The sequence below is a fragment of the Lissotriton vulgaris genome, chromosome 1_1, assembly GCF_964263255.1.
Source record: "Lissotriton vulgaris chromosome 1_1, aLisVul1.2, whole genome shotgun sequence".
In the NCBI taxonomy this organism is placed as follows: Eukaryota; Metazoa; Chordata; class Amphibia; order Caudata; family Salamandridae; genus Lissotriton; species Lissotriton vulgaris.
Genome location: NC_141685.1, coordinates 541,975,355 through 542,003,339, shown reverse-complemented (window position 1 = coordinate 542,003,339; position 27,985 = coordinate 541,975,355). Strand labels below are relative to the sequence as shown.

Below are 27,985 nucleotides of genomic sequence, written 5' to 3'. Positions count from 1 at the left end.
CGGCGGAACCACGCCGTTCACAATTACCACACTGCTCCTTCGTTTAGAAAGAAGAACGGGCGCACTCCTTTTGCATTTTCTCCACAATTCCATTTATTTAAAGCCAAGAAAAGAAAAGCATTCGAATGCTTTTCTTTTCTTGGCTTTAAATAAATGGAATTGTGGAAAAAATGCAAAAGGAGTGCGCCCGTTCTTCTATATATATATATATATATATATATATATATATATATATATATATATATATTCACTGAAAAAAACATAGGTTTCACACCAGTTATAGTTAGCTGGAAATTTTACTGATATAAAACCATTGAAATTCCCACGTTATAGTTAGTTGGACTCACTATAACTTGCGCGTGCAATGCACTGCTGATGACATCACATATTACATCACTCATGACATGGTCAGTGACATCACTCATGACATCACTGATGACACCATCCAGTGAATGTGTGTCTTTCTGAAAAATAAATATGTTTTATATATGTATATGTAAAGGTCGATGGGAGAATAAATGTTTAAATAAAAGTCTAAATGGATGGTTTTAAAAAAAAAAAAATATTGAATAACTGGCTTATTAAGTGTATCTTAGTGAATACATATATTAGTGAGTAATGTTTAAATATTTAAATATATGTATCAGTGTTTCACTTTGTGTATAAGTGGCTGCATGGGTTGGTGAGTAGCTACATATGTGTGTATATGGGTTATTAGATGTTTTTTTTAGTATCAGTATAAGTGTCTGTATGATTTGGTGGGAGTGTTACTTAGCACATAGATGCATAAATGACTGACTCACTGTTTGTATGTGTTTTGAAGACAGCATATGTGCCGGACTGTATGGGTGAATGAGTGTGTATATGTATGTGTTAGTAAGTGAATGACTGTCTTACTAGTGTCTTTATCAGTAACTACATATGTTTTAATCTAGTATATGTGAGTATTGATGTATATAAGTGAGTATATATGAGAGTGAGAGATTGAAAGAATTCTTGTTTTAATAAGTATGTGTTTCTATAAGTGATTTTTTAAGAGAGTAAGTATGTGTAAGTTTCTTTAGAAGTAAGGTGGTAGTGTGTGTATAGCTGTATATGCAAAAAAATGGATGTTCAATAGTTTATTTGCATGTGTGAGTATGTGTGTGAGCAACTTTTGGAAGACTGTCGGTGTGTTAACGGATGTATAGGTGTCTCACTACATATGATGAGTGAGTATATATATGACTGACTATATAGAACTGTTGATGAATGAGTGGATGTGTATATAAATGGTGGAATTACTGAATTGGTTGTTGCAACTGGTATAGATATCACCACTTTTTTGAAAATGTTAGTTTCTATTTTTGAATATGTGTTTCAAGGGTTACTTTACAGTGAAAGGAGGTCAGTCACTCTGTCACAAGGATGAGGTCATCAGTGATGTCATGAGTGATGTCACTGACCATGTCATGAGTGATGTAATATGTGATGTCATCAGCAGTGCATTGCACGCGCAAGTTAAAGTGAGTCCAACTAACTATAACGTGGGAATTTCAATGGTTTTATATCAGTAAAATTTCCAGCTAACTATAACTGGTGTGAAACCTATGGTTTTTTCAGTGAATTTAATAGGTTTTTTAAATGCTAATTCCTAACTATAACCGGTCTGAAACCTATGGTTTTTTCAGTGAATTTCATAGGTTTTTTAAATGCTAATTCCTAACTATAACTGGTGTGAAACCTATGGTTTTTTCAGTGAATTTCATAGGTTTTTTTAATGCTAATTCCTAACTATAAGTCTCACTTTATAAATAAGACTGTTAGCACTCTAGTTGTTCTTTAGAACACTCTGGTACATTCTGTCATTGGGCTACAGTTGGGCTACATCTAGTTGAAATTTGGGCTACATTTACATTTTTTGTTTTCTGGTGGCCATCTTTGGGCTACATTGGGCTACATTGGACTACATTTGGGTTACATTTTGGCATTTTGGCATATATATATATAGCCCAATGTAGCACAATATATATTTTATCAAAGTTAATTTTCGTAAAAACCACTTAAGAATAGGGCTACTAGTCCCTACAATTTTTCCCATTTTTATTTTTTTTTATTTTTTGCTTTGGAGCGCTCCCGGTGCGCTTCCCGGGGAGCGCCCCGAAAAGCGTACTTTTATAAAGCGCCCCCGGGCGCGCTCCGAGGAGCGTCCCGTAAGCGCCAATATCGCGAACGAAAACATGATCATGACGTATCGCGTAGCCGCGTCCGCGTGATACGCACGGCGTAAGCGCACCCGGAAGTACTCGAGCGAATACGATCGCGCAACGTAAACATCCGACGCGCTTACGCTACGCGACCCGAAGCGCCCCCGGGCGCGCCCGGGGGCGCGTAGCGTAAGCGCGTCGGGTCATGTGACCTGAAAATAACACTTTTCATTGGTTCATAACAGTTTTAGTTTCATAATGATGAAGCCCCTGGTCTTGTGACCTGAAAATAACACTTCTCGTTGGTTCAGGACAGTTTTTTTTCTAAATGATGAAAGACCCCACCTTTTTTCCTTATTCTGACTTTGTCCTTTGACTGAGGAAGACCTGTTTGTACATCTCTGTACCTTTTTGATATTAATCATGGCTTCAGTGGCAGCAGCAGCTGGTGCATCTGCCCCACCACCACCACCACAACCACCAAGAGGACCACCTCAAGATTATATTGGTGGTCAAGAACAGGAGGAGGAGGAAGAGGAAGAGGAGGAGGGGAGGAGAAGATGGCTGCCTGAAGAAAATACCCCATACAAACCCAAGCCACACATTGTATGGGAGTTTTTTTCAATCCCAGAGGGCAAGAAAAAAGTGAATGCGCCCAAGGTAACTTGCCTAATCTGCAATGAGGAACTTTCACGGGGCAACCCAAACAAAAAATATTCATTTGGTAACTATACCATGATTCGTCATATGACCAGAAAGCACCCAAACAACTACTCTCGTGCTGAGTTCAGGGAACTGGCCAGTAACCTCCCCCAGTCGTCAAGGACCACCTCCCAAACAAACCAACCCACTTCATCGGGACCAGAAACATCCGAGATGATGCCTTGCATTCAGCCAAGATTTGCTGATTTTAAAATCACTTGTTCTGCATGTGGCAAGCTTATCGCCTATGGTGAAAAAAGCGTTAAGCTCATCGTCCTTGCAGGTGATAATCACAAGTGCCCCAAAAAGAAGTAATTTTTGGGGTTTTTTATTTTTTTGCTCCAGTTGAGCCAGTTGCAATTCCCTTTTTTTGTTTCTCCCCCTAAAAAAATACTAAAAAAATATAAAACTGTTTTGAAAAGCCAAAAAAAGTTCAAAAAGTTCAAAAAACACAAAAAAAATATAAAACAACAAAAAGAAGAAAAAAAACGTTCTTTTTAGAACTACCTCCAATTTCTAAATAAAAACTTCATTTTTTAAAAACTCTGTCATCTTTTTCCCTCATTTTACGCTCCCCGGTGCGCTACCTGGTGCGCGTACCGGGCGCTTCCCCCGCGCAAAACGAAAAAAAAAAAATATTTTAAATGCCCCGCGGGGCCCTTTCATAGCCCCCTCATCAAACCTAGGAAGTCAAGGGGGGGTCTACCCTGCCCCCTTATGGTCATTTCCCTCTTTGTTTTGCCCACCTCTCGTGTCTCGATCCTACCGAGACACAAGATGGCGGCCGCTCCGGACTGTTTAGAATGTTTACAGACAACTGAGAGCCAATCAGCTTTCTGCGCGCAAGTCGCGTGGCGCGCCTGGAGCGCACTCCGGTGCGCGCACCGGAGAGCGCCTATAGATATATATATTTTTTTGAACCTAAATTACTCAAAATCCACTGCAGCACATATCTTGAGACATAGCAAAGGCACATCGGGCTACCAGACCCTACAATTTTGCCAAGTTTGGTGGAAATCCATTCAGCCGTTCGGGCTAAAAGTGAAATCGACCGCCCTATGGAAATTAACATGGGGAAAACGCGTTTTGGGACCCCCCTTTTATCTCGGCCCCCGCTTGACGTATCCCCCCCAAACTTTCAAGGAAGAACCGGAGGTCGACGAGGCCATTTTCAGGAAATTTTCAGGCAGATTTGTCAACCGGTGCCAAAGTTATTCCAAATAGAATTTTGAGATTTAACATTGAAAAAAATCTTAACTATAACTACCTACTGGCGACCGCCAGTAGGTAATATATATATATATATATATATATATATATATATATATATATATATATATATATATATATATATATCCAAGCCCCAAGGTTGCCCTCATGTAGGAGTCACTCGAAACGCCGTTCATAGGTATCACACCTTTACGAGTGGAAGGCAGGTACAGAATACATTTAGCAGTTCAGAGCGTCTATGGTGCCTGACGCGTTTCGAAGTCATAAACCTTCTTCCTCAGAGGCTAAGACGCTGTGAAAGTGTGCGTGCTGTGGGCTCTAATTAATACACAGACGACCCACCCTAGATGGGCCGCTCCCAGAGAGCGAGTGATGCTGGGTCTTGTAGTCCACAACAATGTCCGCCATGAGACTGCTGCCGTTTCAAGCCCCTGGATGGGGCTTGAAAGGTTCAGGTTCCTACGCTATGGCAAGCGCAGGTAGGATTGTTCTTATGTTATTTTGCCCCGGATTGGATTCATGTTATCGCAACAAAGTGCCGGTTCTGAAACTGAATTTCCTTTGTTGGCACAAGCAAGATTTATACGTGAATCGTTTTTTGAGCATTTGGTTATCTTGATATTCAGTTTATAGACACAGCTTGTCTGATATATTTATGATTTCCTAGAATTCGAGTGGAGCAGCCTCTGGGCAATTCACATGATGTAATTTTGACTATAAAAGAAGTACAAACTGAAAACGTATGTTCTTAGAAATAAACACGCTTCATGGAAGCAGGAAACTTGTTACTTCGGAAAGAAATTATTTCTCAAAGTCAATAAACGCTCGTTGGCAGTAGCACATAAGTATGCATAACTAGGTTTGGAAAAGCAAGAGAGTAGCTATTTGAAGGACATTTACCTTAAGAGCAAGAGACACTTGTTTATTGTTGTGCATAATTAATGTAAAGCTCAAACTCATGATTTAGTGCAAGAGTATTATGGCAAAGATAACCATTTGATGACACAGACTGCTAATCATAGTGCACATTTATGAATCTCTTGTTTAATATTATGGTGAACAGAAACTCATCTCTCATAACATAAACAAGAGGTCAATACAATTCTCATGACTACAAAGCCTTAACTGTTCCAAGTGCAAGATACTTTTTCTTTTACAGGTATGTTATTCATGTACTGTGATGAGTAATATATATATTTAGCTTATAAACTATAAAGTAGAAAGAATACTAATTGAAGATAACGTCTTGTTCAAGGTCTCCCTCCCCGAAGAACCCTCCCTAATTCCCTTCCCCCCCCGTCTAGCCACTTAGATTCTCTGTGCAATAAAGCCTGAGTCAAAGCTGCTGGAAAGTGGGCTTCTTGAGTGTACTGCTCCTGAGGAACCCAACAATATATTACAAGTTCTGACACCTACAGTGAATGGGAATAACAACTATCCTCAGAAGCGAGGAGGGAGTGGGACCCGGGGGATTGCCTAAAGAAATACTAGAGCCCTGACCTCACCAGTGTAGTTGACTTGAATGTTGATTTTTCCTATTCTGTTAGTAGCAGTAGAAATGAGAATACTTCTCTTTTTTTTCTTCATAAAAGTGAGTATTTGCTGGACAATGATGTACTGCTTTTGTGTGGATTTTGAGTTGTGAGCCTGTATTCACACCCCTGTAACCACCTCCACCCAGAGTGAGCTTTGGAGTGCTCTGACCCTTGGACCATACTATTCCTGAGAGTCAAGTGCGGAGCCCAGTGACCCCTGCGTGATCCGTGGCCCTCTGAAAGAGGTGACAATGGGCATTAATTTAAACAAACAACATTACCACAGTAATGGTTTCTGCTACAAAGCTGTTTAGTAGCATCTTTCAGACAGAGTTATTAGTCCTAATTATAATCAGCCGTGAATTACAAGGGAAGAAAAATAAATCTTAGAAAAGGTACCTAGATGCACCAGTAAGTGTGCAACCAGTCACAATGAAGCAGCATTATTTTGATATGTTGTTATCTTTATGCAAGGAAATGGGGCTCAAGTGCCCTTTTTTCTTCATGTAGGGTGTATGCATGATCTGCATTCGGCTTACAGTAGGGGGGTCCTTGGACTACATAGAGCTGTTCTATTCATAACTGCCACCCAAAACATTTGAGTAGAAATTTACAGTCCCTTTTTTAAGAAAAAGATAATTTTTGCAGTGTTCCAAGAGGTCAGGCCCTATCTGTTGTACTTATCTGATTAATGACTGAGCAAAATAATGGAAGTAGTTCCTCGCAGCAAATTTTATAAATTTCAATCGGCAAAGTGTCATCCCCCGCAGCCTTCCCAGAGGGAAGAGAAAAAATAGCTAATTTTAATTTTTCGTGAGTAAAGTCATTTTCCAATCCTTCCATATCTACTATATCCTTCTCTAGCCGCAAATTGTTTCTGATATAGTTTTCCACTAGCTCCGTAGGGGGGACACCTTCTGGGGTGTACAATTTAGTATAGTATTCTACAAATTGTTGCAATATCTGATCTGAACGAGTATAATTAATACCGTTTGCACTTTCTATGCTCTTAATTAAAGAAGTGGCTCTGTCATCAGCAATTTTATAAGCGAGGATTTTACCTATTCTGTCGCTGCTCTCATATTGCAAAAGTTTATATTTATGTAGTTTAGTGATGACTTTATCTCTTAAAAATTTCTTAGTCTCACATCGTAGCGTTATCAATTTAAGTTCTAGTTTAGCTTTGTTTAGGTTGTGAGAGGCCCCCGCACATTCTTTTCGGCCAAATGTTCTTCTAACCCCCTTATCCTTGATGTAATTAAACGGATCTCTTCCTTACGATTGGCATTCTGTTGTATAATAAACTGTTGGGCAAAGCCTCTGATGCTAGCTTTACAACAATCCCAAACTGAGGTAATTTTGGCCGTATCAGTATTAAACTCTAGAAATTCTTTCATATGTTCTTTCAAAAGAGAAGTGAACCTCGTATTAGATATCAGATGTCTGGGAAAGGAGAATAGCCTGGGTTCTGTCTTTTTAGATACGATCTTGAAGATTACCATTATGGGGTTATGATCAGATGTTACCTTAGGGCAAATCTCCATTTTACAACACTCCAAAATATGGGTCGTTGCCCAAGCCATATCTATGCGTGAGTACATTTTATGTGGTATAGAGTGACAGGTGTACCCAGCAAGCATAGGGTGAAGGTGCCTCCAAATATCTTTCAGTTTATGTATACGGGCTAGTTCTAAAATAGATGCCCTAGTGTTGCGCATTCTTTGTGAGGGAATGCCCTTAGTAGTATCTTTTGCGTAGTTTATAACACAATTAAAGTCCCCCATAAGTAATATCTCCCCTTCCCAGCCTAGTAGTTCAATGTTTAATCGGTCGAATATTGCTGCATCATCGTGATTAGACCCGTACACTGCGCATAGGGTATATTTAAAATTAGATAGCGTAATTTGAGCAATTACCCATCTTCCAGCTTTATCCGATGCTACCCTATTAACTTCAACCTTAAATAACTTTCTCTTGAGTATAGCCACCCCACGGATAGAGGCATTCAATGGTGTGCATGTTATAAGCTCATACCCCCCTTGCTCCATTATTTTCCTATCTTGGTATCATATATGTGTTTCATTTAATAGTGCAAAGTGAGGGTTGTACATTTTTAATTCTTCAAAAACAAGTTGTCTTTTACTTTTATTATTAAGCCCTGAAACATTCCAAGCAAGGCAGCTAACTTGACACATGTCTTAATTCAGATATGTCTTGAACAATTGCTTCAAAAAAAAAAACACACTTCTAAGATTGTAGCTTTGTACCTGCCATTGTGCCTGCTTGTGTCACCTTTTTCAAACCACCTACGGAGTGCGGGTCTTACCGGCCAATCTCCTTGATTAATGCCGATGCCAAGGTATTTGCTAAATTAATTGCCACAAGACTTTCTCCCCCCATGCCTAAGCTGGTTAGTGAACACCAGCATGGCTTTGTAGTGGGCAGAGATACAACTCAACATGTAAACACGGCTATAACCTTGTTTGACATAGCTGCCATTAATCCCTCCCCATTCGGAATGATATTACTCGACGCTGAAAAAGCTTTCGACCGAGTGGGGTGGGATTATCTCTGGGTAGTCCTTAAAGAAATCGGGTTTAAAACTAAGTTTTTAACGAAAATTCAAGCACTTATGAGTGTCCTAATGCTGTAATTGGGTATGATTGTTTACTTTCTTCTAAATTTTCAATTTTGAGAGGGACCCGGCTGGGATGCCCGCTATCACCCCTATTATTTGCTCTTGCCATGGAACCATTTATTAATGCTATAGAGGCGCAGGTGATGATAAAACCATTTACATCTGGGACAAATTCGCTTAAAATTACTGCTTATGCGGATGATTTGGCAGTTTATACAACCGATGTGATTGAAGCTATGGCAGGAATTATTAAAGAAGCAGATGCTTTTGGCGAAGTTTCAGGATACAAGTTAAATTTAGGCAAGACTCAAATTATAGCCAATTACATACCACAGATACAGGTAACTGGAATACGCCACGCTGCTACCTATCTAGGTATTAAGATAACATCCAATATCAAGGACATTATGGCATTGAACTATGATGCTTTATTAAAAGAAACCCAGACTCTCCTTAAAAAATGGCATACGGTGCCTTTAAATCTTATTGGGCGAATCAATCTTATTAAAATGAACATTTTGCCAAAATGTTTATATTTATTTAGATGCATTCCTTTGAAGATAAATAAAATATTTTTTAGGAAACTTGACGGCATATTGGGCAGATTTATATGGGGCTTTAAAAAGAATCGTAGAGCAATCTCTTCCTTGAAATTACCTTTCATTAAAGGAGGGCTTAATTTTCCAGATTTCAGACTGTATTACTTTGCCTCATTTTTAGGACGGTTACAGAGCTTTTTTAATTCTAGCGATCCATATTTTTTCCATCAATTTATGTTAGGATCAAATTCCTTACAATTCTTGGCCAGAAATAATGACCCGAATTACTTTAAAAGAGTTAAGTTCAAGACAGCGAAAGATATAATAAACATATGGAAGACAGTAATGACTCAGAATAAAGCATCATTCTACCACTCTCTCTTAACTCTTTGGAATAACCCGGGATTACCAAGTATTTTTAGCGATTCAGGATGTAAGATATGGGCGAACCGAGGCATAACAAGATTGGGGGGCCTATATGGGTCAGCAGGATTCCTTGACTTTGATACACTTAGGCTATTATATAAATTACCGGCAAACACTTATTTTAAGTATATACAAATACGCGACTTCCTTATAGGGAAATTAAACCTTAAAGAGATTGTTGACTCAGACTTTTGGCTATGTATGTATAAAGGAGCGGGGAACAAGAAAAATACCATTAGCCAAGGATACAAATGTTTTATTGAATGCAAGATAGATGACTGTCCCAAATTAGCACTGAAATGGGCTATACGGTTTACTACCGGTATTTGTTCAAATGATATTTCCTCCTTTTCAAACAAAATCGATACATTAGTCCACTCTTCAAGCCTAAAACTACAAGCATATAAAACGATATGTCAACTTTACTATACCCCTTTACAAATAAGTAAATGGGCTCCCAACAACGCTTTCAGTGATCGTACTAAATGCCCAAAGTGCCATACTCAGGCTACCGATTTAGAACATATGCTGGTTCTTTGCCCTGTTCTTGCTCCCTTTTGGGACAGTATAGAAAATATTCTGAGATCGAAACACCTAATTGAGCTTACATTATCATCAGATATGATTCTCTTAGGCCTGCAACTCAACACTTTATTATTTCAAGATCTAATTTTTATTTTATTAGAATGCGCAAGGTTGGTTATAGCTCCGAGCATGGATAGCGGAACAACCACCTCATGCAAACGAATGGTGGTGCTTGGTGACAGAGAATCACCACATGGAACTACTGCTAGCTAGAAAAAGAGGTGCAAAAGCACTGGCCAAAATCGATAGAATATGGGGCTGCTTGTTTCCTACCTGCGAATTGAATTAATGTGAAACTAAGCCCTGTTTTATCTTATTATTTTGCTATTCTTTTGTCTTTATTTATTTTTTTCTCTTTTTTCTTCAACTGCTTCTTGTAATATTCATACAGATGATGGAAGTTTTGTTAAATGAAATATTATGTATGTGCTCCAATTGCTTGTGCCACCTTTAAATAAAATTAAAAAAAAAAAAAAAAAAAAAAAGAAATTTACAGTCCCAAGTTCCAATGTATTAATAATTGCTATCAGGTGTATTAGTCATGGGCTACTTTCATAGAACCAGCAGGACTACAATTTCCAGGACACATTAAGAAGTCAATTGGAGAACATGAAGCTGGGTCGCAACCTCATATTTAATTCACTAAACATAAACAATGGGGAATTTCTCACCTTTAAGTGATCCTTTGTCACTATTATGACTACGCCGACCACTACTACTTTTAACAGTTGCAGTAACAATAAGATTACATATACTATTAATATTAGTAATACTACTACTAATGGCTCTACAATTATAAGTAAAGGCTGCACTACTACATGTCCTATTGCTAGTGCACCAATTACTACTATTGAATTATTACTGCAACTACCACTAAGATTTCTATTGTTATTACATCACGTGGTTTGAGAAAAATATTTGGAAAACAATTTAACAAGGTTTAGCTAATAAAAATCAAATCAACAGCATACTTACTTTGAAAAGGCTGTATACCATCTCTTTAAATTTTTGAACAGTGGTTCCTCTGGTTGGTTTTTCAAAGAGAGCAATTTCTTTTCTTGGTTCCAGTTCAGATCCAAAATCAAGATGAAGTGCTTCCTCCATTTGGCATTTTATTACACCATGTAGATTTCCCCAGTATCCGGAGTACATCTAGAAGATGAAGAAATATATTGGGTTTAGAGATCGAAATTAAGGGAGTACAATTAAAACAAGCATTTACAATGCAATGGTCTCAGCATTATTAAAGGTAGAGCTATTGGCATTGCTCATGGCATTATTTTTAATTTTTTTTAATCATAAATAAATGGCATTGTCATTTACATTTCTAATAGCTTAATCGTTAAATAAATGGCATTGTCATTTACAATGCCAATAGCTTAATCGCTGGCAAATGCATGACCTATTGCATTTACACCCACACAGAGCCACACACACAAAGCCACCCACACACACACATACAGAGCTACCAACATAGAGCCACCTACACAGAGCCACCCTCACACAGACAGAGCCACCCACACATAGAGCCACCTACAAAAAAAGCTATCCACACATAGAGCCACCTACAAAAAAGCTATCCACACAGAGCCACACACACAGAGCCACACACACAGCGCCACACACACACAGCGCCATACACACACAGCGCCATACACACACAGTGCCACACACACACAGCGCCACACACACACAGTGCCACACACACACAGCGCCACACACACACACAGAGCCACACACACACACAGAGCCACACACACACACAGAGCCACACACAGCGCCACACACACACACAGCGCCACACACACACACACACACACACAAACAGAGCCACACACACACAAACAGAGCCACACACACACAAACAGAGCCACACACACACAAACAGAGCCCCCACACACACCCAGAGCCACATACACACCGAGAGTTACATACACACCCAGAGCCACATACATACCCAGAGCCACATACATACCCAGAGCCACATACACACCCAGAGCCACATACACACCCAGAGCCACATACACACCCAGAGCCACATACACACAGAGCCACATACACACCAAGAGCCAAAAACACCCAGAGCCACATACACACAGAGCCACACACACACAGGAGAGCAAGCACAGCGAGGGGGCAGGAGAGCAAGCACAGCCAGGGGGCAGGAGAGTAAGCACAGCCAGGGGGCAGGAGAGTAAGCACAGCGAGAGGGCAGGAGAACAAGCACAGCGAAGGGGCAGGAGAACCAGGGGGCTAATGTTTCTTGCGACATTTAACAGAACGATATGTTATTTAAGCAGTTGTCCTTTTACTCTGTTTCTGACAACAATTTGGGTGCCTTTGCCGAGGCCAGCTCCCACCTCAGCAAATCACACACCTGCCAAAATTGTAACAGCCGAGGAACATTCATCCAAGTGTCAGCGTGGGGTGTGCGCACAGAGAAGGGCTATGCACTTGTGTTTGTGCCGCAAAGCAGGGGGGAGTGTGTCTGGGTTACCTCAGGGTGAACACAACCAGCAACGAATAGTCCTTTTCGCAAGCAACATAAGCACCAAAATACGTCTGTGCAAAGCAGCTCACACGAAGCAAAACCGGGACCAGACTTTACACAGTCTTAATTGTGCACAAAATTGGTTTGTCCAATAGGCAAAGACGCCGACGCACGTATTCTGCAAAAGGGCACGCAAACAGCAGGATTTTACAGCAAAATATCAACAAACACCTTTAGATGAGAAAAAACCCACTACCGGGCCACTTTTGAAGCGCTTTGAAGCTTGTGAAAGTGAGAGGCTGCCCTGCTTTTGCAACAGCATCTAAACGTGAAAAGTGCAGGACCGTGTCTGTATGAAGAACTAACTTCCCGGCCCTATGTTGCTCAGCAGTAGCTTTCCTTGTGGAGGACAGAGCCAAGTTCACCCTTGGCCGGCCAGGGAGACGTCCCTCAGCTTTGTGGAGTGACAAAGAGTGCGGACCAGTACATGGAGTCCCCTCAAAATTAACAACGCTAACCTATTCTTAATTGGGCCAGGGGGCAGTGCGCAGAGGACAAGTGCGCCCTAAATCCATGCACTCGGCTACAACTTCCCCGACCCCTCCCCCGGATGCTCGTCAAGCAGGCTTCAAAATACAGTTATCAGGCTAGGTTCCAGTAATGTTTTAAAAAAAATGCCACAGTTCTTATTTGCCAAATTAAGTTATTTTAGGCAAGTTCAGTGCTTTTGGTAAAGTTCCTGAAAAGTACGGTGCTTACTAGCGCTTCGTAGTGCTTTTGTATGCTTCGTACAGCTTTCAGGGAAGAGCCCCACTATACCTCACGCATCTCGCGTGAGGCGGCATACGGCGCGATCAATGTAAATGGAAGGTACGAGGCGTACCAGCAGCCGTACTAAAAGCGCAGTGTTCTCAGCGCACTGTTTCAGCGTATTGCCGCCTCCAAATTGCATTAACTTCCCAAAATTCATTAACTAATTAAGAAATGTGGGGAAACCGGGAGAGGGAGAGTGAATCTGAATAAACCACCCTTTACCCACTGTCCCCCTCGCGCCCGGGGGTGTTTGCTGTGCGGGGTACAAAGTCCTCGTTGATCACAGGCGAGTGGGACAGCGCAGAGGGTTGGGCGCCGTTTCCAGAGATGGGTCGGACAATTTGTGAGCCGTCATTGAAGACCGTACTGGCCGCCATCGGGGCACTTCATTTGCATCTGGAAGCTATTGTCGACAAAATGATCGCTGGTATAATTGAAACTGGGCGTCCGAGGCCGGGCTCTGATCCATCGCAAGAGCTACAACGAACTGAGTTTCCCACGATGCATATAGTAATGGAGGATGAGGGCCCCGTGCAGGAAGAAGTATTGGTACCCTTGGTCAGTGAGCAAATGAGTAATTGCGAACTTGGTTTCACGACAGGATCGCAGCATCCACCATCGCTGCCCACTGAGGTAGATCTACTTGGATCTTTGCTCCTGGGGACTTCCATTAGTGACTATAGGAAGGCAACAACGTCTTTTCTCTCCCTAGCGATTTTATTACGTTCATGGAGGAAACAACAGCTGGGCCTAATGTCGGTGAGGGAGATCCTATGTGTGGCTGCGGTTTGCTATGACTCAATGTCTACGACTTGTCCCCGACAGCACTTTATTGAACTCCCTTCGAACTTTGATTCTCATGGGATTGCGATGGTATTACCAGATAGAGTTCGCATGAAAGATCGGAAGGGCCAAGGATGAGATTGTTTGTCTGGGTCTGACTTTGGGGCTTTAGAGGACACGGGATCTGCTATCATAATGCTTGCGGGAGGTTGGGCGGTGTTTAACGTCTCCACTGTTTTGTACTGTCTATAACTTCTGATTGCTTTTTTTTACTACAGGGGTTGTTCGTTTCTTGGCGGGGGGTAGGGAGACCGGGAGCCTGTATGACACTCTCCTCCTCCATCTTTTCTACTTTTAGAAATTAGTTAGTTGGGGCGACCGTCACACTGCTAGTTGGGTTAGGCGATTGCCATATGCAGGGGTGCAGGGTGGGGGGATTGGTCTATTGTTTGGTTTTAGCTTTCGTTTATTCCTTTTTCTTGTTTTTAAAATAATAAAAAGATTTTTTTTTTTAAATTCTAACTATAATCTGATAATCAAAAATATTTTTTTATTTCAAAAACTTTCATTGGTTTTATTTAAAAGAAAAACAAAAGCATCAGGATAAGCATGCTCATCATATGCAACACAGGGAATCTTCATTACAATTCTATAACTTAGGTAAGGTACAATATTTGGATAAATATAGAATGAGAGAGAACACTGAAGATGGTCTTGTAAACCCTATCATTCGGTTGCACCGACTAAGGTGACTTAAGCATTTAAAACAATTATGTCGACCAGATCAAAAGTAAACTTATAAATGCTAACATTCCCATCAATATAGGAATGATATAGTTAAACCAATGCTTACCAGAAAAAAAAAACAGAAAAAGGAAAAAAAGACGAAGGGAAAATCAATAGAGAAAGAAGGGTAACAGAAAACTAGTATTGATTTTACCAATATTATAATCATTATGTCCATTGTAACAGTGTTAATAAGTACATTAAGAGAACTGTAAAACAAATAACTGAGACTTGACACAGATATTCTTTGACTGTCCACGACTCCAACAATTCTGGAACAAGATAAACATACATTCAAGACATTCTGAGATTTACACCCCAAATGAAGTTCACATTTACGATTTTGAGTTCCTCTTTAGGTACAGATGGCACTAATTTTGGAAAAAATGACTAACTACTATTAGATCTTATGTTCCCCCTATCACATATTACGATTTTAGGTAACTGGAAGGATCTCAAGGCTACCTCAATCCACGCATGGTGGGAATGGTTAAGATACATCAGGGGAGAGGAGTGCATTATGACACAACAATATCCTTGTATTTCAGCAAATTGCTGTATTTGGAATAAACCTGATATATACCTAGAGAGAGTTAAACATCCATAAGCTTATGATAAAATATTTTAATCAGTGACACCAATAATCAAGCCATGAAATACAACTATCATTACAAATATTCTAAGTACAGAATCAAATAACAGTTCGACGTGGAGACTGCTCTGTATGAAAGCAAGAAAAGGGGATTTACAATATCTAAGTACAAAGTCAGCAAGGGGATCGACATGCAGTATACCTCTGGAGAATAGGTAAAAAGATCTAGCATACATCCCAAAAAGGCACTTTCTATAGGTTATCATACAGTGAAAAACACACATGACACTGTATGAAACGAGGAAATAATGCAAACAACCAATACATTTTCATAAAATCATGGTACGTTAAATGCAACACTGCCAGAAATGCCTTCAGAATGCATAATTGATGCTAACCCTTAATTTAGAAACAAGAGAATGACACTACATCTGTGCACATATTCAGTAAATGGACCCTTCAGAATCATCTGCATGAACAGGAAAAGTCCCTGATCTGTTGCAAAAGAGAGTACAGTTAGGACACAGCTTCTATCAAAGCTACGAAACAAAAGGCCATTTCGTTTCAGCACAACACTACAAAATAGATCCCATTTCTGGTAAGGGAAAAGAGCACCAGTAGGCCTTTTAAACGCGAGTAATAAAATAGCATTCTTTTCATAATTCCAAAAGTGCATGTCAGTACAGGCCGTGCGACGCGTAGATATGTCAACCCGAGGCCTGGTTATGTTCACTTAAAACGACAACTAATGAAACATTATTTTCATTTTTACATCTACTCTAATAATCGTCATGCATGAGACCGGAAATGAGATCCGGACGTGACGCACTGGCATCTGGCAGCGTCTTCTGCATGGTGTTGCTTGTGAACCGAATGTATGTGTGGGATAGAATCAGCTCTCCCTGTACAAGCCAGTGCCACCTGCAGTCTGAGAGGCCTGTCTTTAATTCTGATTTCTTGAAGGGGGTTGGCAATTATTCCACTCTTTGGGGTAGTTTCGCAGTGCACGTGTCTTAATAGAGGGTGAGCTCCTGTCAACGCAGTTTTTTGGGAAAAAGAGGAATCGGCCCAGTGCAGGCCCTTTGAATTTTATATTTCTCATTTGACTGCAGAAGAGTTGATACCACGGATCGCCATCACAAGTATAGGTTTTTAAAGGATATTCTTCTTGTGACTGATAACCAGGCTAGATCCTCTAGAGGAGGGATTTTGTAACCCAGTCTGCTCAGGTTTGGAACTTGTTTTACTGCAGCAATTTGGATTTCTTGTAGCCTAGCAATTAGGACTCCAAGGAGTCTGATGTAAAGGCCATGACCCTACCGCTATTAATGCCTAAATTCTCTCAGACATGCCAAAGTAATGAAAGGTACAACCCCGCATTATCAAATGCAACCAATGGCAAAGCCTATGTGCAATCTGTTGGCTTTGTCAATTATTTTTTAGCCATGTTGTACAGCAGTATGACTGCTGTGCAGAACGTTAGACAGTAAAAAACAAGCATTTGCAATGCAATAGGTCGCGCATTTGCCAGAGCTAGAGCTATTGGCGTTCTAAATGACAATGTCTTTTATCTATATGTTTTTGTTTGTTGTGGAATATTGTGTTGTGGAATTGTCTGGTGTTGTGTGCAGTTGAAATATGTGGCATGGTGTGCTGTGGAATTATGTGGATAGTAATTAAATTCTATGATCTGTCATGGAAATATGTATAGTGTGATTGCATGTGATGGACTCCATTATGTGGAATTGTATTGTGCATTGTGGAGTGGTGCAGGATAGAGAGAAGAGGTGCAGGGTAGAGGGGAGTGATGCAGGGTAAATGCTGAGGTGTAGAACACAGTGGGGTGGTATGCAGTGATGCAGAATAAATTCGAGTGGCATAGAGTGGAGTGATGCAGAGTATTGTTTTGTATTGTATTGTATTGTAATTGCATTTATATAGCGCTTACTACCCCATACGAGGCATCAAAGCACTTTTTTGGCGAGTAGCACGCTACTCTGGGACCAATAAAGGATTAGTGTTGAATTAGTAGAGTGAAATATGAAAGTAATTAAAGTGGCGGATAGGTTAGTCAGTTATTTAGATGCGGAAGGATTGAAGAAGAAGAAAAAAGGTTTGTATTTATATAGCGCTTGTTACCCCTTATGGGGTGTTTAAGCGCCTTTTTTTTTTTGGGCAGTAGCACGGCACTCCGGAAACCAATAAAGGTTTTGTGGTGAATTAGTATGGTGAAATATGAAAGTAATTTGAGAGGTAGAATTAGTCAGTTATTTGGAGTGAGAAGGATAGCAGAGGGATGGAAGGGGAGAAAGGTTTGCATTCATATAGCGCTTGTTACCCCGGAAGGAGTGTTGAAGCTCTTTTCTGGCGAGTAGCATGCTACTCCTGAACCCATAAAAGGATTAGTATAGTGAAATATGAAGTAATTTCAGTGTTGGATATGTTATTCAGTTATTTAGATAGAGAAGGGTAGCGGCAGGATAGAAGAGAGAAAGAGGTTTGTATTTATATAGCGCTTGCCACCTCGGATGGGGTTTGAAGGGCTTTTTTATTTGGGTGAGTAGCACGCTACTCTGGAACCCATAAGGATTAGTGTTGAATTAGTATAGTGACATTTGAATTTAATTTGAGTGGTGGCTATGTTAGTCAGATATTTGGATTGAGATGGGTTGGGGAGGGGTAGAAAAGGGAAAAGGTTTGCATTTATATAACGCTTGTACGCTGATGGGGTGTTGCCGCGCTTTATTGGCGAGTAGCACGCTACTCTGGAACCCATAGAGGATTAGTGTTGAAAATTTGAATAGTGAAATATGAAAGTAGTTTGAGTGGTGGATGTGTTATTCAGCAGATTTCCAGTGTCAAGGGGTGTTAGGCAAGGGTGCGTCCTTGCGCCAACCCTGTTTCTGTTATACATTAATAGGGTCGTGCAGTATTGTTCAAACTTCTCGACGGACGCCCTGGGTTGGACCAAATATCCACTTTTAATGTTTGCGGATGATACGCTTCTATTGTCACAGACGCAGATGGGCTTGCAGGCTGCCCTAAACAAGTTTGATGATTTTTGTAAAGACCACAATTTAGAGGTTAATGTCTCAAAAAATAAGTTTATGGTATTAAACAGAGATAGACCTGTTGTGGGCCACGCTACAATGAACAACACAAAACTAGATTAGACTAATGTAATGACTTATTTGGGTATTGTGCTAGAGAGCAAAATGAGTTGGAAGCCGCAAATTGACAATCTGACCCTCAAGTTTGCCCAACTTACAGGATGTCTGATAAAAGAACAGAGAACGTCCCAGACCAAAAGGATAGGCCCAGCTCTGAAAATATATAACTCCAGGATAGGTTCAGCGATCCTGTACGGAGCAGACCTATGGGGCTTTGCGGACCTTTCCTCTTTGGTTAAGGCCCAAAACAAATTTCTAAGGAACCTAATAGGTCTCCCCGGGTCTAGCCCCACGAAACCGTTATTATTGGACCTTGGGTGCCATGCCATAGATGACATTGCCCGTTTTAAACCATTAGCCCTATGGAGGAGGTTATGGTCCACCCCAGAACTGGCTATGTATGCAAAGGCAGTGTTGGATGTCCGTTCCATCATGGGTTTGGGAAATTTCCCATGGTTTAGGCAGTTCAGATTGCTCTTGGAGGGTATGGGATTGGTAAACTTGTGGTCTGACCCTGTTAATAGGCTTTTTCCATCTAAAAAGCTATTTAAACAGCAGTACTGGACTATGATTAGCCAGAAACACTTCAGTCAGACTCCGGCCACTTCACTGTCTGGGATGTTTCTGGAATTAAAAAGTGACCCTCCACTAGAAGAATATTGGGACACTATTAGTAGGTCCAGTGATAGGAAATTATACCATCAGCTTAGGGTTGGTTGTCTTCCCATCCGTTCATTTACTAAAAACTGGCGGGGACGGGCTGGTGAATCCTATAAATGGTGTATGGATTGCAGGGAATCTTTTGGCCACATATTTTTTGAGTGTCCGGCCTATGTGGCCCCTCGGGTTAAATGGTTAAAACCGATTTGTCGAAACCTGGGTACAAGGGTGGGATCTGTAGCCTTAAGGGTCCTACGGTATGATACAAGTGAACCTATTGTTATTGCCATAGCAACATTTTTAGGATGGGTATGGATTATTAGGTCCAGGCCGGAATCAGTGTAGCATCTATTTTGATTTTTATTAATTTTAACAATTGTTTTATCTATGCTTATTTTAAATGCTAAGTATCCTTTTAGCCTATGGAAATTGTATTTTAACCATATTTATGAATTACTGCTTGTTTTCCCTGTGGCTGTTCTTATTGTACAAACTGTCTTTTATGATTTATCAAATCGAAATAAAGACAATTGAAATTGAATTGAATTGTTATTCAGTTGGATAGAGAAAGGTAGCGGAGGGATATAAGAGGGAAAAAGGTTTGCATTTATATAATGCTTGCTTACCTCTGATGAGGTGTTGAAGCACTTTTTTGGCGAGTAGAACATATACAGTAGCACCCATTCAGGATTAATGGCAAATTAGTATAGTGGAATATGAAATTTGAGAAGTGAACATAGTTTTTGGGGGCGGGCATAGCAGTAGGAGGAAGCTTTTGGATGAGTATAAAGGGGTTGTGGAGGGGAAAAGTTAGAGGGAAGAGTTTAGAAAGGTTTGTTGTGGGGATTGGTATCGTAAAATAGGTGTCAGATGATGCAAGGAGGGGTAGTGTAAAGGAGAGTCTAGAAACGTTTTTTGGAGGATCATAGTAGTGGTATGGGTTTTGGGATAAATTAGAGTGTGGGTGTAGAGGATATATTGAATGTATAGGGTGAGAAATAGGGTAGTGCATTGGAAAGAGTAGTAGAAAGAAGTTTGAGATGAGTCAGAAAGTTGGGTTAGAAGATATATTGAGTATGTTATGTTATGTTATTGGTATTTATTGTGCGCACAGCTGCTCCAGCAAAGGAGCGTCCTGGCGCCCTAACAAGGTAGAACATAGCACAACAGAAAGCCGAAACAGAATAGGGACAGCTAAAAGAAGAGACTAAAACAGAAATGTTTTAATGGCTTTCCGAAAAAGCATGAGATCCTCCAGCAGACGAATTTCCACCGGGAGGGAGTTCCAGATGGTTGCAGCTTTGACACAGAAAGAGCGTCCACCGGCACGACAAAGCCTGAATCGAGGGACCACAGCGAGAGCCTGGCCCAAGGAACGCAGAGCGCGTGTTGGAACATAGAAAGACAGGAAGTTAGACAAAATCTGGGGGCCTATGCACTTCAAAATTTTAAAAGTCAAACAAAGGACCTTAAAATGGATTCTCTTCCTCACTGGTAACCAATGCAAGGAACGAAGAACATTGGACACAGGACAGAATCTGGGCAGGCCGACTATCGCTCTGGCAGCGGCATTTTGTACCCGCTGTAGGCGGGTAATTTCTGCCTGATTGGCCCCCACCAGGAGGGAGCTGGCGTAATCCAGGCGAGAAATAACTGTAGCCTGAATCACCAGCTGCCTAGTTGGGGCATCAAAAAATTTAAGAACGGGTCTTAAACCCCGAAGAACGCCAAAACAGCAAGCTGCTGTTTTCTTGGTATGGCCAACAAAGGTGAGACCAGCATTTAGCCAGACTCCCAGGTTTCTTAGTTCCGAGACCGGAGTCGGGGTCGGTCCCAGTTCTGAGGGCCACCAACTGTCACCCCAGAGCTCCACTCTCTTGCCGACAATCATAATCTCTGTCTTGGTGGCATTAAGCTGGAGACAGTTCGCCGTCAACCAGCTGGCCACCCCCTTCAGTCCATTCTGAAACCTGGGGGCGTCTTGTTCCGCATCCCCGCTGAGAGTAACCGCCAGCTGAGTGTCATCGGCATATGAGACCAAAGTTAGGCCCCACTGCCTAGCGACCTCAGCCAGCGGTCTCACGTACAGATTGAATAACGTGGGGCTCAGCGAGGATCCCTGCGGAACCCCCATGGCCAGAGGCTGGAATTTGGACTTGAAGGGAGGGATAGCCACGCAGAAGGAACGATTGTTGAGGAAGGAGCGGAACCATTGTAAAGCCTGTCCCCCAATGCCGATCTCCTCTAGCCGGTGCAACAGAATGCTGTGGGAAACAGTGTCAAAGGCGGCGCTGAGGTCTAATAATACCAGCGCCGCCGTCTGACCAGCATCCAGCACTGCACGTAGGTGCTCTACCATAGCAAGAAGGGCTGTTTCCGTGCTGTGCCCAGCACGAAAGCCATTCTGCGTAGGGTCCAAGGCATTGGTCCGGGCAAGATGTTCTGACAAGGCCAGGTTGACGTGAGCCTCCGCAATCTTCGCCGGCCAGGGTAGCAATGAAATGGGGCGATAGCTTTCGGGTTTCGAGGGGTCCAACGAAGGCTTCTTAATGATTGGAGAAACCACCGCCTGCTTCCATTTAGTTGGAACCGCTCCTGAGTCCAGTGAAAGATTGACTAGGGAACACACTGCAGAGCGCCCCAAAAAGGACTGTTCTCTAAAAAGAGCGGGTCTTACTGGATCCGACGGAGAGCCAGATTTAATCTGCGAGGCAAGTTTATTAAACCCCTCCAAGAGTAGTGGGGGAAAAGAGTGCAGGGTAGAATAGCCTTGAACCCCATCTAGGACTCCCGGGACAGTCCCCGTACTGGGGGAAGGCCCGGTAGATAGCCTGGACCTTCTCCAAGAAAAAAGAAGCCAAGGACTCACAGTGGGAAATGGACCCCACAGCCACAGAGGAAGTCCTTTTCCCCAAAAGATCTTTAACAGCCTTGAATATTGTCTTGGACGGGTTTGAGCTGTTGCGGAATTCCGAGGCATAAAATGCTGCACGAGCTCTACAAATAGCCCGATGGTAAGTCTTGACGGAAGCAACATATGCAGCTTTTAAATCAGCCCCATAAGACTTCCGCCACGCTCTTTCCGCCCGTCTACAAATACCCTTCAAGGCACGTAGCGCACTATCATACCAGGGACTCGACTCTCTAGCTCTTACTTTACTTGAGACAATGGGAATCAGAGAGTCCAATGCCTTGGAGATCCAAGTGCAAAACTGGTCATAGCCCGTTTCCACATTATTCAGTGGGCCTAGCGGCTCTTCCGCTAGGAGACGGTGCAGGTCGTCCAGCCTAAGTTTTTTCCAGTGCCGCCTAGAGACCCTTCTGACCGATGGAGTGGGAGGGGTCTCAGGCAAAGGGTACCGAATAGTCACCAGAAAATGATCTGTCCATCCTAGAGGGGGATGGACGTAACCTTAGCCTCATCAAAGTTGGTAAAGAAGGGGTCCAAGATGTGTCCCCCTACATGGGAGTAGAGTTGCATAAAGTTGAATGCAGTGGTGAGAGTGCAGTTATACAGTGGCACCGAGTTCATAGTAGAGTGGGGTAGAGTGTACTGGCACAGTAGAGTGGTGCACAGTAGAATACAGTGGCATATAGTAGAGTGGCGCGCTGATTATAGTGCTGTGCCAAGTATAGTGGTTTAGAGTGCACTGGCGCAGAGTGCAGTTGCGCAGAATGCATTTGCATAGAGTTCACTGGCATAGAGTGTAGTGGCATGGATTGATCCAGAGTAGAATGCAATGGCCCAGAGAAGAGTGGTGCTGATTGGCGTAGAGTGCATTGTAGCAGAGTGCAGTTGTGTGGACTGGTGCAGAGGAAAGTGCCGTAGAATGCAATGGTGTAAAGTATAGTGCCGTAGAGGGCTGTAGAGCCCAGTGTTGCAGAGTAGCTTATAGTTGGGTGCAGTGATGCACAGTACATTGGAGTGCAATGCAGTGATGCATACTGCAGTGGCGTAGATCGCAGCAGTACAGAGTGGAATAGAGTGACGTAGAGTAAATTGTTTCGAGGTGGAGTGAAGTGGCATAGAATGCTGTGGTGCATAGTAGAGTAGTGTGGAGTAGAGTGCACTGGTATAGAGTAAAGTGGTGTAGAGTAGAGATGTGTCAAGTAAATGTCACAGAGTGGAGTAGTGCAGAGTAGAGTGCAGAGACTCATTGTGGAGCGGAATGGCATAGTGTGGAATGGTACAGAGTATATTGCAGAGACACCGTGTGGAGTGGCGTAGTGTGGAGTGTTGCAGAGTAGAGTGCAAATTCGTGGAGTGGTGCAGAGTAGAGTGGAGTTGGGTAAGGTGGAGTAGGCATGGTGTGGTTGTGCACTGCTATTACAGACAACACATCTTCAATTGGAATGACCATTGCATCTTCACTGACATACAGTTTTGCTGATAAAAGCATACAGCACACAAATGATAATGGGTGGAAATGTCATCACCTAATGTAATGAATTGTTTTGATTGCATTAAAATATTTGTTTTCACCACATTCTGAATTATCACAAAACATGCCTCATTCGTGCTTTCTATACACTGAAATATCTACAATTAATTTACAGACACTTTGTTTTGTACTGGAAAAAAATGAACATGATACAGCATATCTAGAGTAGCCTGCATGATTGTCGCATAAAACCTCTCAATTTGAAGTCAGAGAAAGAAACACCAAAATCGCTGGAAGACAGACCCTGACATTTGATCTCTGTCTTTGAATGCACAGCAAATGGGACCAGATAAGAACAAGAAATTGTGTAAAGGTGGAAGAACACACTAAAAAGGTTGTTTTTTTACTGAGTTTTATATAGCGCGAACCTGACCCGAATCGGGTATCTGAGCGCCTTACATAGCACCAGTTGCGTTGCATGAGGACACATTAATGTTTTTGTTAGGCATGGGGAGATTAAGTGATTTACCCAGAAACAAAGGATGTTCAGCGTCATTGATGAGACTCGAACCCATTTACCCCGATTCGAGGTCGACCGCCCTAGCCGTTAGGCCAACTCCTCTGCCCTAAGGTTTGGGAAAGGAAAGTGACGAACTCAAGTTGAACAGCCTAAAACAAATAAAGCCAGCAAACAGAGCCCAAGGAATTGCGAGTTACAAACTACAAAGCCAATGGGTGGAATGCATTTCCGGGGAACCTCTCCAAATGTCCCCAAGATGTTGTTAGCAAACCATACAGCTGTGCAGCCTGGTAGACTTCGACCCAAAAACAGTCATTCTTGCATTCCACTTGAAGTCACAGTGAAACAGACAGGAGAAAAATGGTGAGATGATCAATGATGTGCCTGAAAATGTCTAATGCCAATAGCTGAAGGTTACGGAGCTAAAGAAGCTAATGGCTTCGCGAGTTACATCCAAAATCCATTAAAGTAAGTTCAGGTGTCTCTAAACTAAAAACATAAACCAAAAAAAGAGGCTTGGCAACCCATTATCAGCCTACCCTCTTGTCACCTCCATCCCACATTAAGTACTGACAATGTGAAAGAATCAAGTAACTCTCCAAAAACTCCAATCTAATTGCATATCATCTCAATCTGTTAATAGGTGCAGAGAGATGATGTGCCCTCCACCTCACCAAGCTTACTCTGGTTGTTTTCGGAGCTTTCTTTGTGACAAACCACTCTTTCTTTGCACTTATCTTGTCATATTCTTTACACCTCCACTGCTCGTCAGTAGCAGATGCACCCTTTTCCCACCAGCCATCGTCATCCATCTACCACTTTTCCAAATGGAGAGCAGTAGGCCTTCAACTGAACTGAAATTTAGAACGACTTCCCATTGACGACCGGTGGCAAGAAGCCCCAAATCAATAATAGGAACGAGCCGCTCTTGAGCTAAAAAATTGATTCTCTATATACAGGTTAGACGTCCCTCAGAGGAATTATTAGCTAATGGATGTGAGGTAGGTGAGTGGTGGAATGGCACCCTGAATGTCTCTGCTGTCAACAAGAGTTCAGGCAAATAGAACAAAATCACCATCACCAACAACAAGGGCTTGCTGAGCAAAGAGGAGATTGAGAGGATGGTGCAGGAGGCAGACAGAAACAAAGCAGATAATGAAGCCTAGAGAGAGAAGGTTGCTGCCAAGAACTCAGTTGAATCCTATGCCTTCAACATGAAAAGCACTGTGGAGGACGACAAACTTAAAGACAAGATCAGCAAAGAAGAAGATCTTGTACAAATGTAACCAGACTATCTCCTGGCTGGAGAGCTACCAGCTGGCCGAAAAGGAATACGAGCACCAGCAGAAAGAGCTGGAGAAGGTCTGTAACCCCATAATCCTGAAACTCTACAAGTGCGGGATGCCTGGGGGAATGGCTAGTGCCGACTTTGTTGATCAGACTTCATGATGTGGTGCCAAGCCTCACCCTACTATTGAGGAGGTGGATTAATCTAACAGAGACCATTCCATTTTCTTTCACTTTTGAACGACTAGTGGGCATATTAACTCACACTTGTTCAGTTTCCCGGCCCCAAATTATAACTTTACAAACAAGATTTCAATAGGAAAATCACTTTGTTTCCAGCTTATGTTGACAACATAAAATACATTAGTGTCACGTGCTGTTTTTTCTCAAGCTAAGACTTAATTTGATGACCATTTCAAATCTCAACTGTTGTGCTTATTACTTTTATTTAGTTATGTTGAACTCTATTTCATACTGGTATTCTACATTCTGTCATGTTGGTGAATGGGTTTAGAGAGATTATAATTTTGTTAAGAGAAAGACTACAATAAAGCAGCAAGAAATTATAATGTTTTCACTTTTCATATTTAAAAACAATTTGCTCATGGCATTAAAGTACCAAGCTGGGTTAATTGCCAACTAAAGTGCTGGCTGTTTGCGTGGGTTAAATGTGAGTGGGGATCTGTAGCTGGTGTGGTCTATAGCTGTTTATTCAAGACTGCCTGCTGTTATTAGCCATGTCATGTTGCAAATGGTTAAGCATACTTTCAAGGAGATATTTCTGTTGGGGCTGTTTCTCTTTGGTGCTACAATTGTTTCATGGTAATTTGTAAGAGGCTACATTAAATGAAGTAATATAGAGCCCCATTTAAAATGCTTTGCTGTGTTAGTCCAAACAAAAAAACATTGCGTTTTTAATGGTACTGGACATTGCAGTTTCGCTATATGGTGAAAGGGCCACCAGGGTCATCCACTGATTGTATTGATTCCCCTCTCCACTTTCCAATACTGCTTCAGGTGTACACACATCTCCATTGCTCATGCCTGCTTCCATTGTCCAGACCAGGTGGCATTTCTGGTACAACTGCAATGCCAATACTTCTCTTCAAGTGGCAGCACCTCTGTTCACCTTCTCTGTGAAGGAGTCCGCATCTCTGCATGGGCTCTGATTCAAGGAGCAGACCTTGGATTTTTGACGGGTCTCCATTTTTGGTGTTCTTGTTCAGTATGATTTAAAAATTCTGTGTAGATGCACCACACAATACCATTTTGGGAACAAATGCACCTTGGGAGAAGTGTGGCGCATCGGCCAGAGGGGCTGACTCCGGTTTGATTTCTGGTGCCAGCAAGCACCTCAGCTCAGCATCATGTGACCCTGGGCAATAGCTCACTTATCTCCCTGATGGCCCCCAGCGCTTTGAAACCTCTATGAGTGGGATATGCTTGTGCTTTACAAATAGAAATTAGTATTATTATTATCTGTTGTAAAAAACATCTGACGCGATGAGTTGAACATCTACAGTCAATATCCCTGAACGTTCTTAAGTTCAGAGATTGGAACTATGATTTTTTTTTTTTTCCATTAGTAACGGACCATTTACAGCATTGGCTATTGCATAATTAAACACTGTTAAAAAAAAATCTATTATAGGAATACCCTTATTATGAAGTCAGTGCACCTGTTGCAGGCATCTGGGAATCCTAGATTGTCAGCCGGTAGAGAGCACCAAAATATGTACCACTTGAGTTCCTGAAATGAAAATGTAGAGCACTTCGGTGTAAAACCATGCATATTTTGAATGAGTATGTTGTGGGGTGTATTAACCCATTCACTGCGGCGGCAATTCCTCCGCAGTGCTAGGGGGAAAAGAGGGGCCGTGCGGCGCTTCCATGCTCGTGACGGAACCGCTCCGTCATGATCCACGAGCCTCGGGCGCGCTGTGCTTGTGACGGAGCGGTTCCGTCACGGCCCCGCCCGCTCAATGGAACGCTCAGCGCAGGTGCGGAATCCGGCCACGCAGGCGCGCCGAGCGGGCCGTGACGGAACCGCTCCGTCACCAGTACAGCGCGACCGAGGCTGGTGACAGAGCGGTTCCATCACCAGCATGGGAGGGGTTAAATAAAGAATTCAATAACTCCCTAAATTGAACTCAGGTTTCAGAAAAAAAGAACCACTTTTAAAACCAGCCTGTTGCTAAATATATACATGCTAAGTGCCGTTTAACACCTTGGGCGTTTTTCAGAGGCCCTGTTTGTAACATTGAGTGAGTTTTATTGTAGACACTGCTATGAACACCTCCGATGCACAAGTTAAAGCAGTAGGCAGTGTGTAAATATAATAACGACCTGAAGGTTCCTCGAGAGACCGGATCGTGATTTATAGGCTACTCTGCCAGATGCCCTTCCTCAACACGCACAAGGCACCTTAGCTTTGCCAGTGAAAGATTTAATGCACCTTTCACGTTTTAGCTGATAGCACAAGCTACTTTAGTATTGATTCTGTCCTACTAGTGTATTTTAGTCGGTTATAGTTTTAGATATTTGTGATACTGTTCTTTTGCTCTGTTGCTTACAGCCATTGAACATTTGCTGCTAGCCAATCGCACTTAATGCACTGTTCACTTTTTTTGATGATGGCATAAGTCACATTAGCATTGATT

General features: G+C 42.1%; 1 protein-coding gene across 2 annotated transcripts in view; it reads right to left on the bottom strand.

The window, feature by feature from the left end:
* DIPK1A (divergent protein kinase domain 1A) overlaps positions 1-27,985 on the bottom strand; it is a 453,960-nt gene that overhangs the window by 77,928 nt on the left and 348,047 nt on the right. For both annotated transcript variants that reach the window (XM_086953925.1, XM_086953926.1), the window contains one exon: positions 10,817-10,993. In XM_086953925.1, coding sequence (XP_086810051.1) covers positions 10,817-10,993 — 177 coding nt within the window. The remainder of the gene's footprint in view (positions 1-10,816; positions 10,994-27,985) is intronic.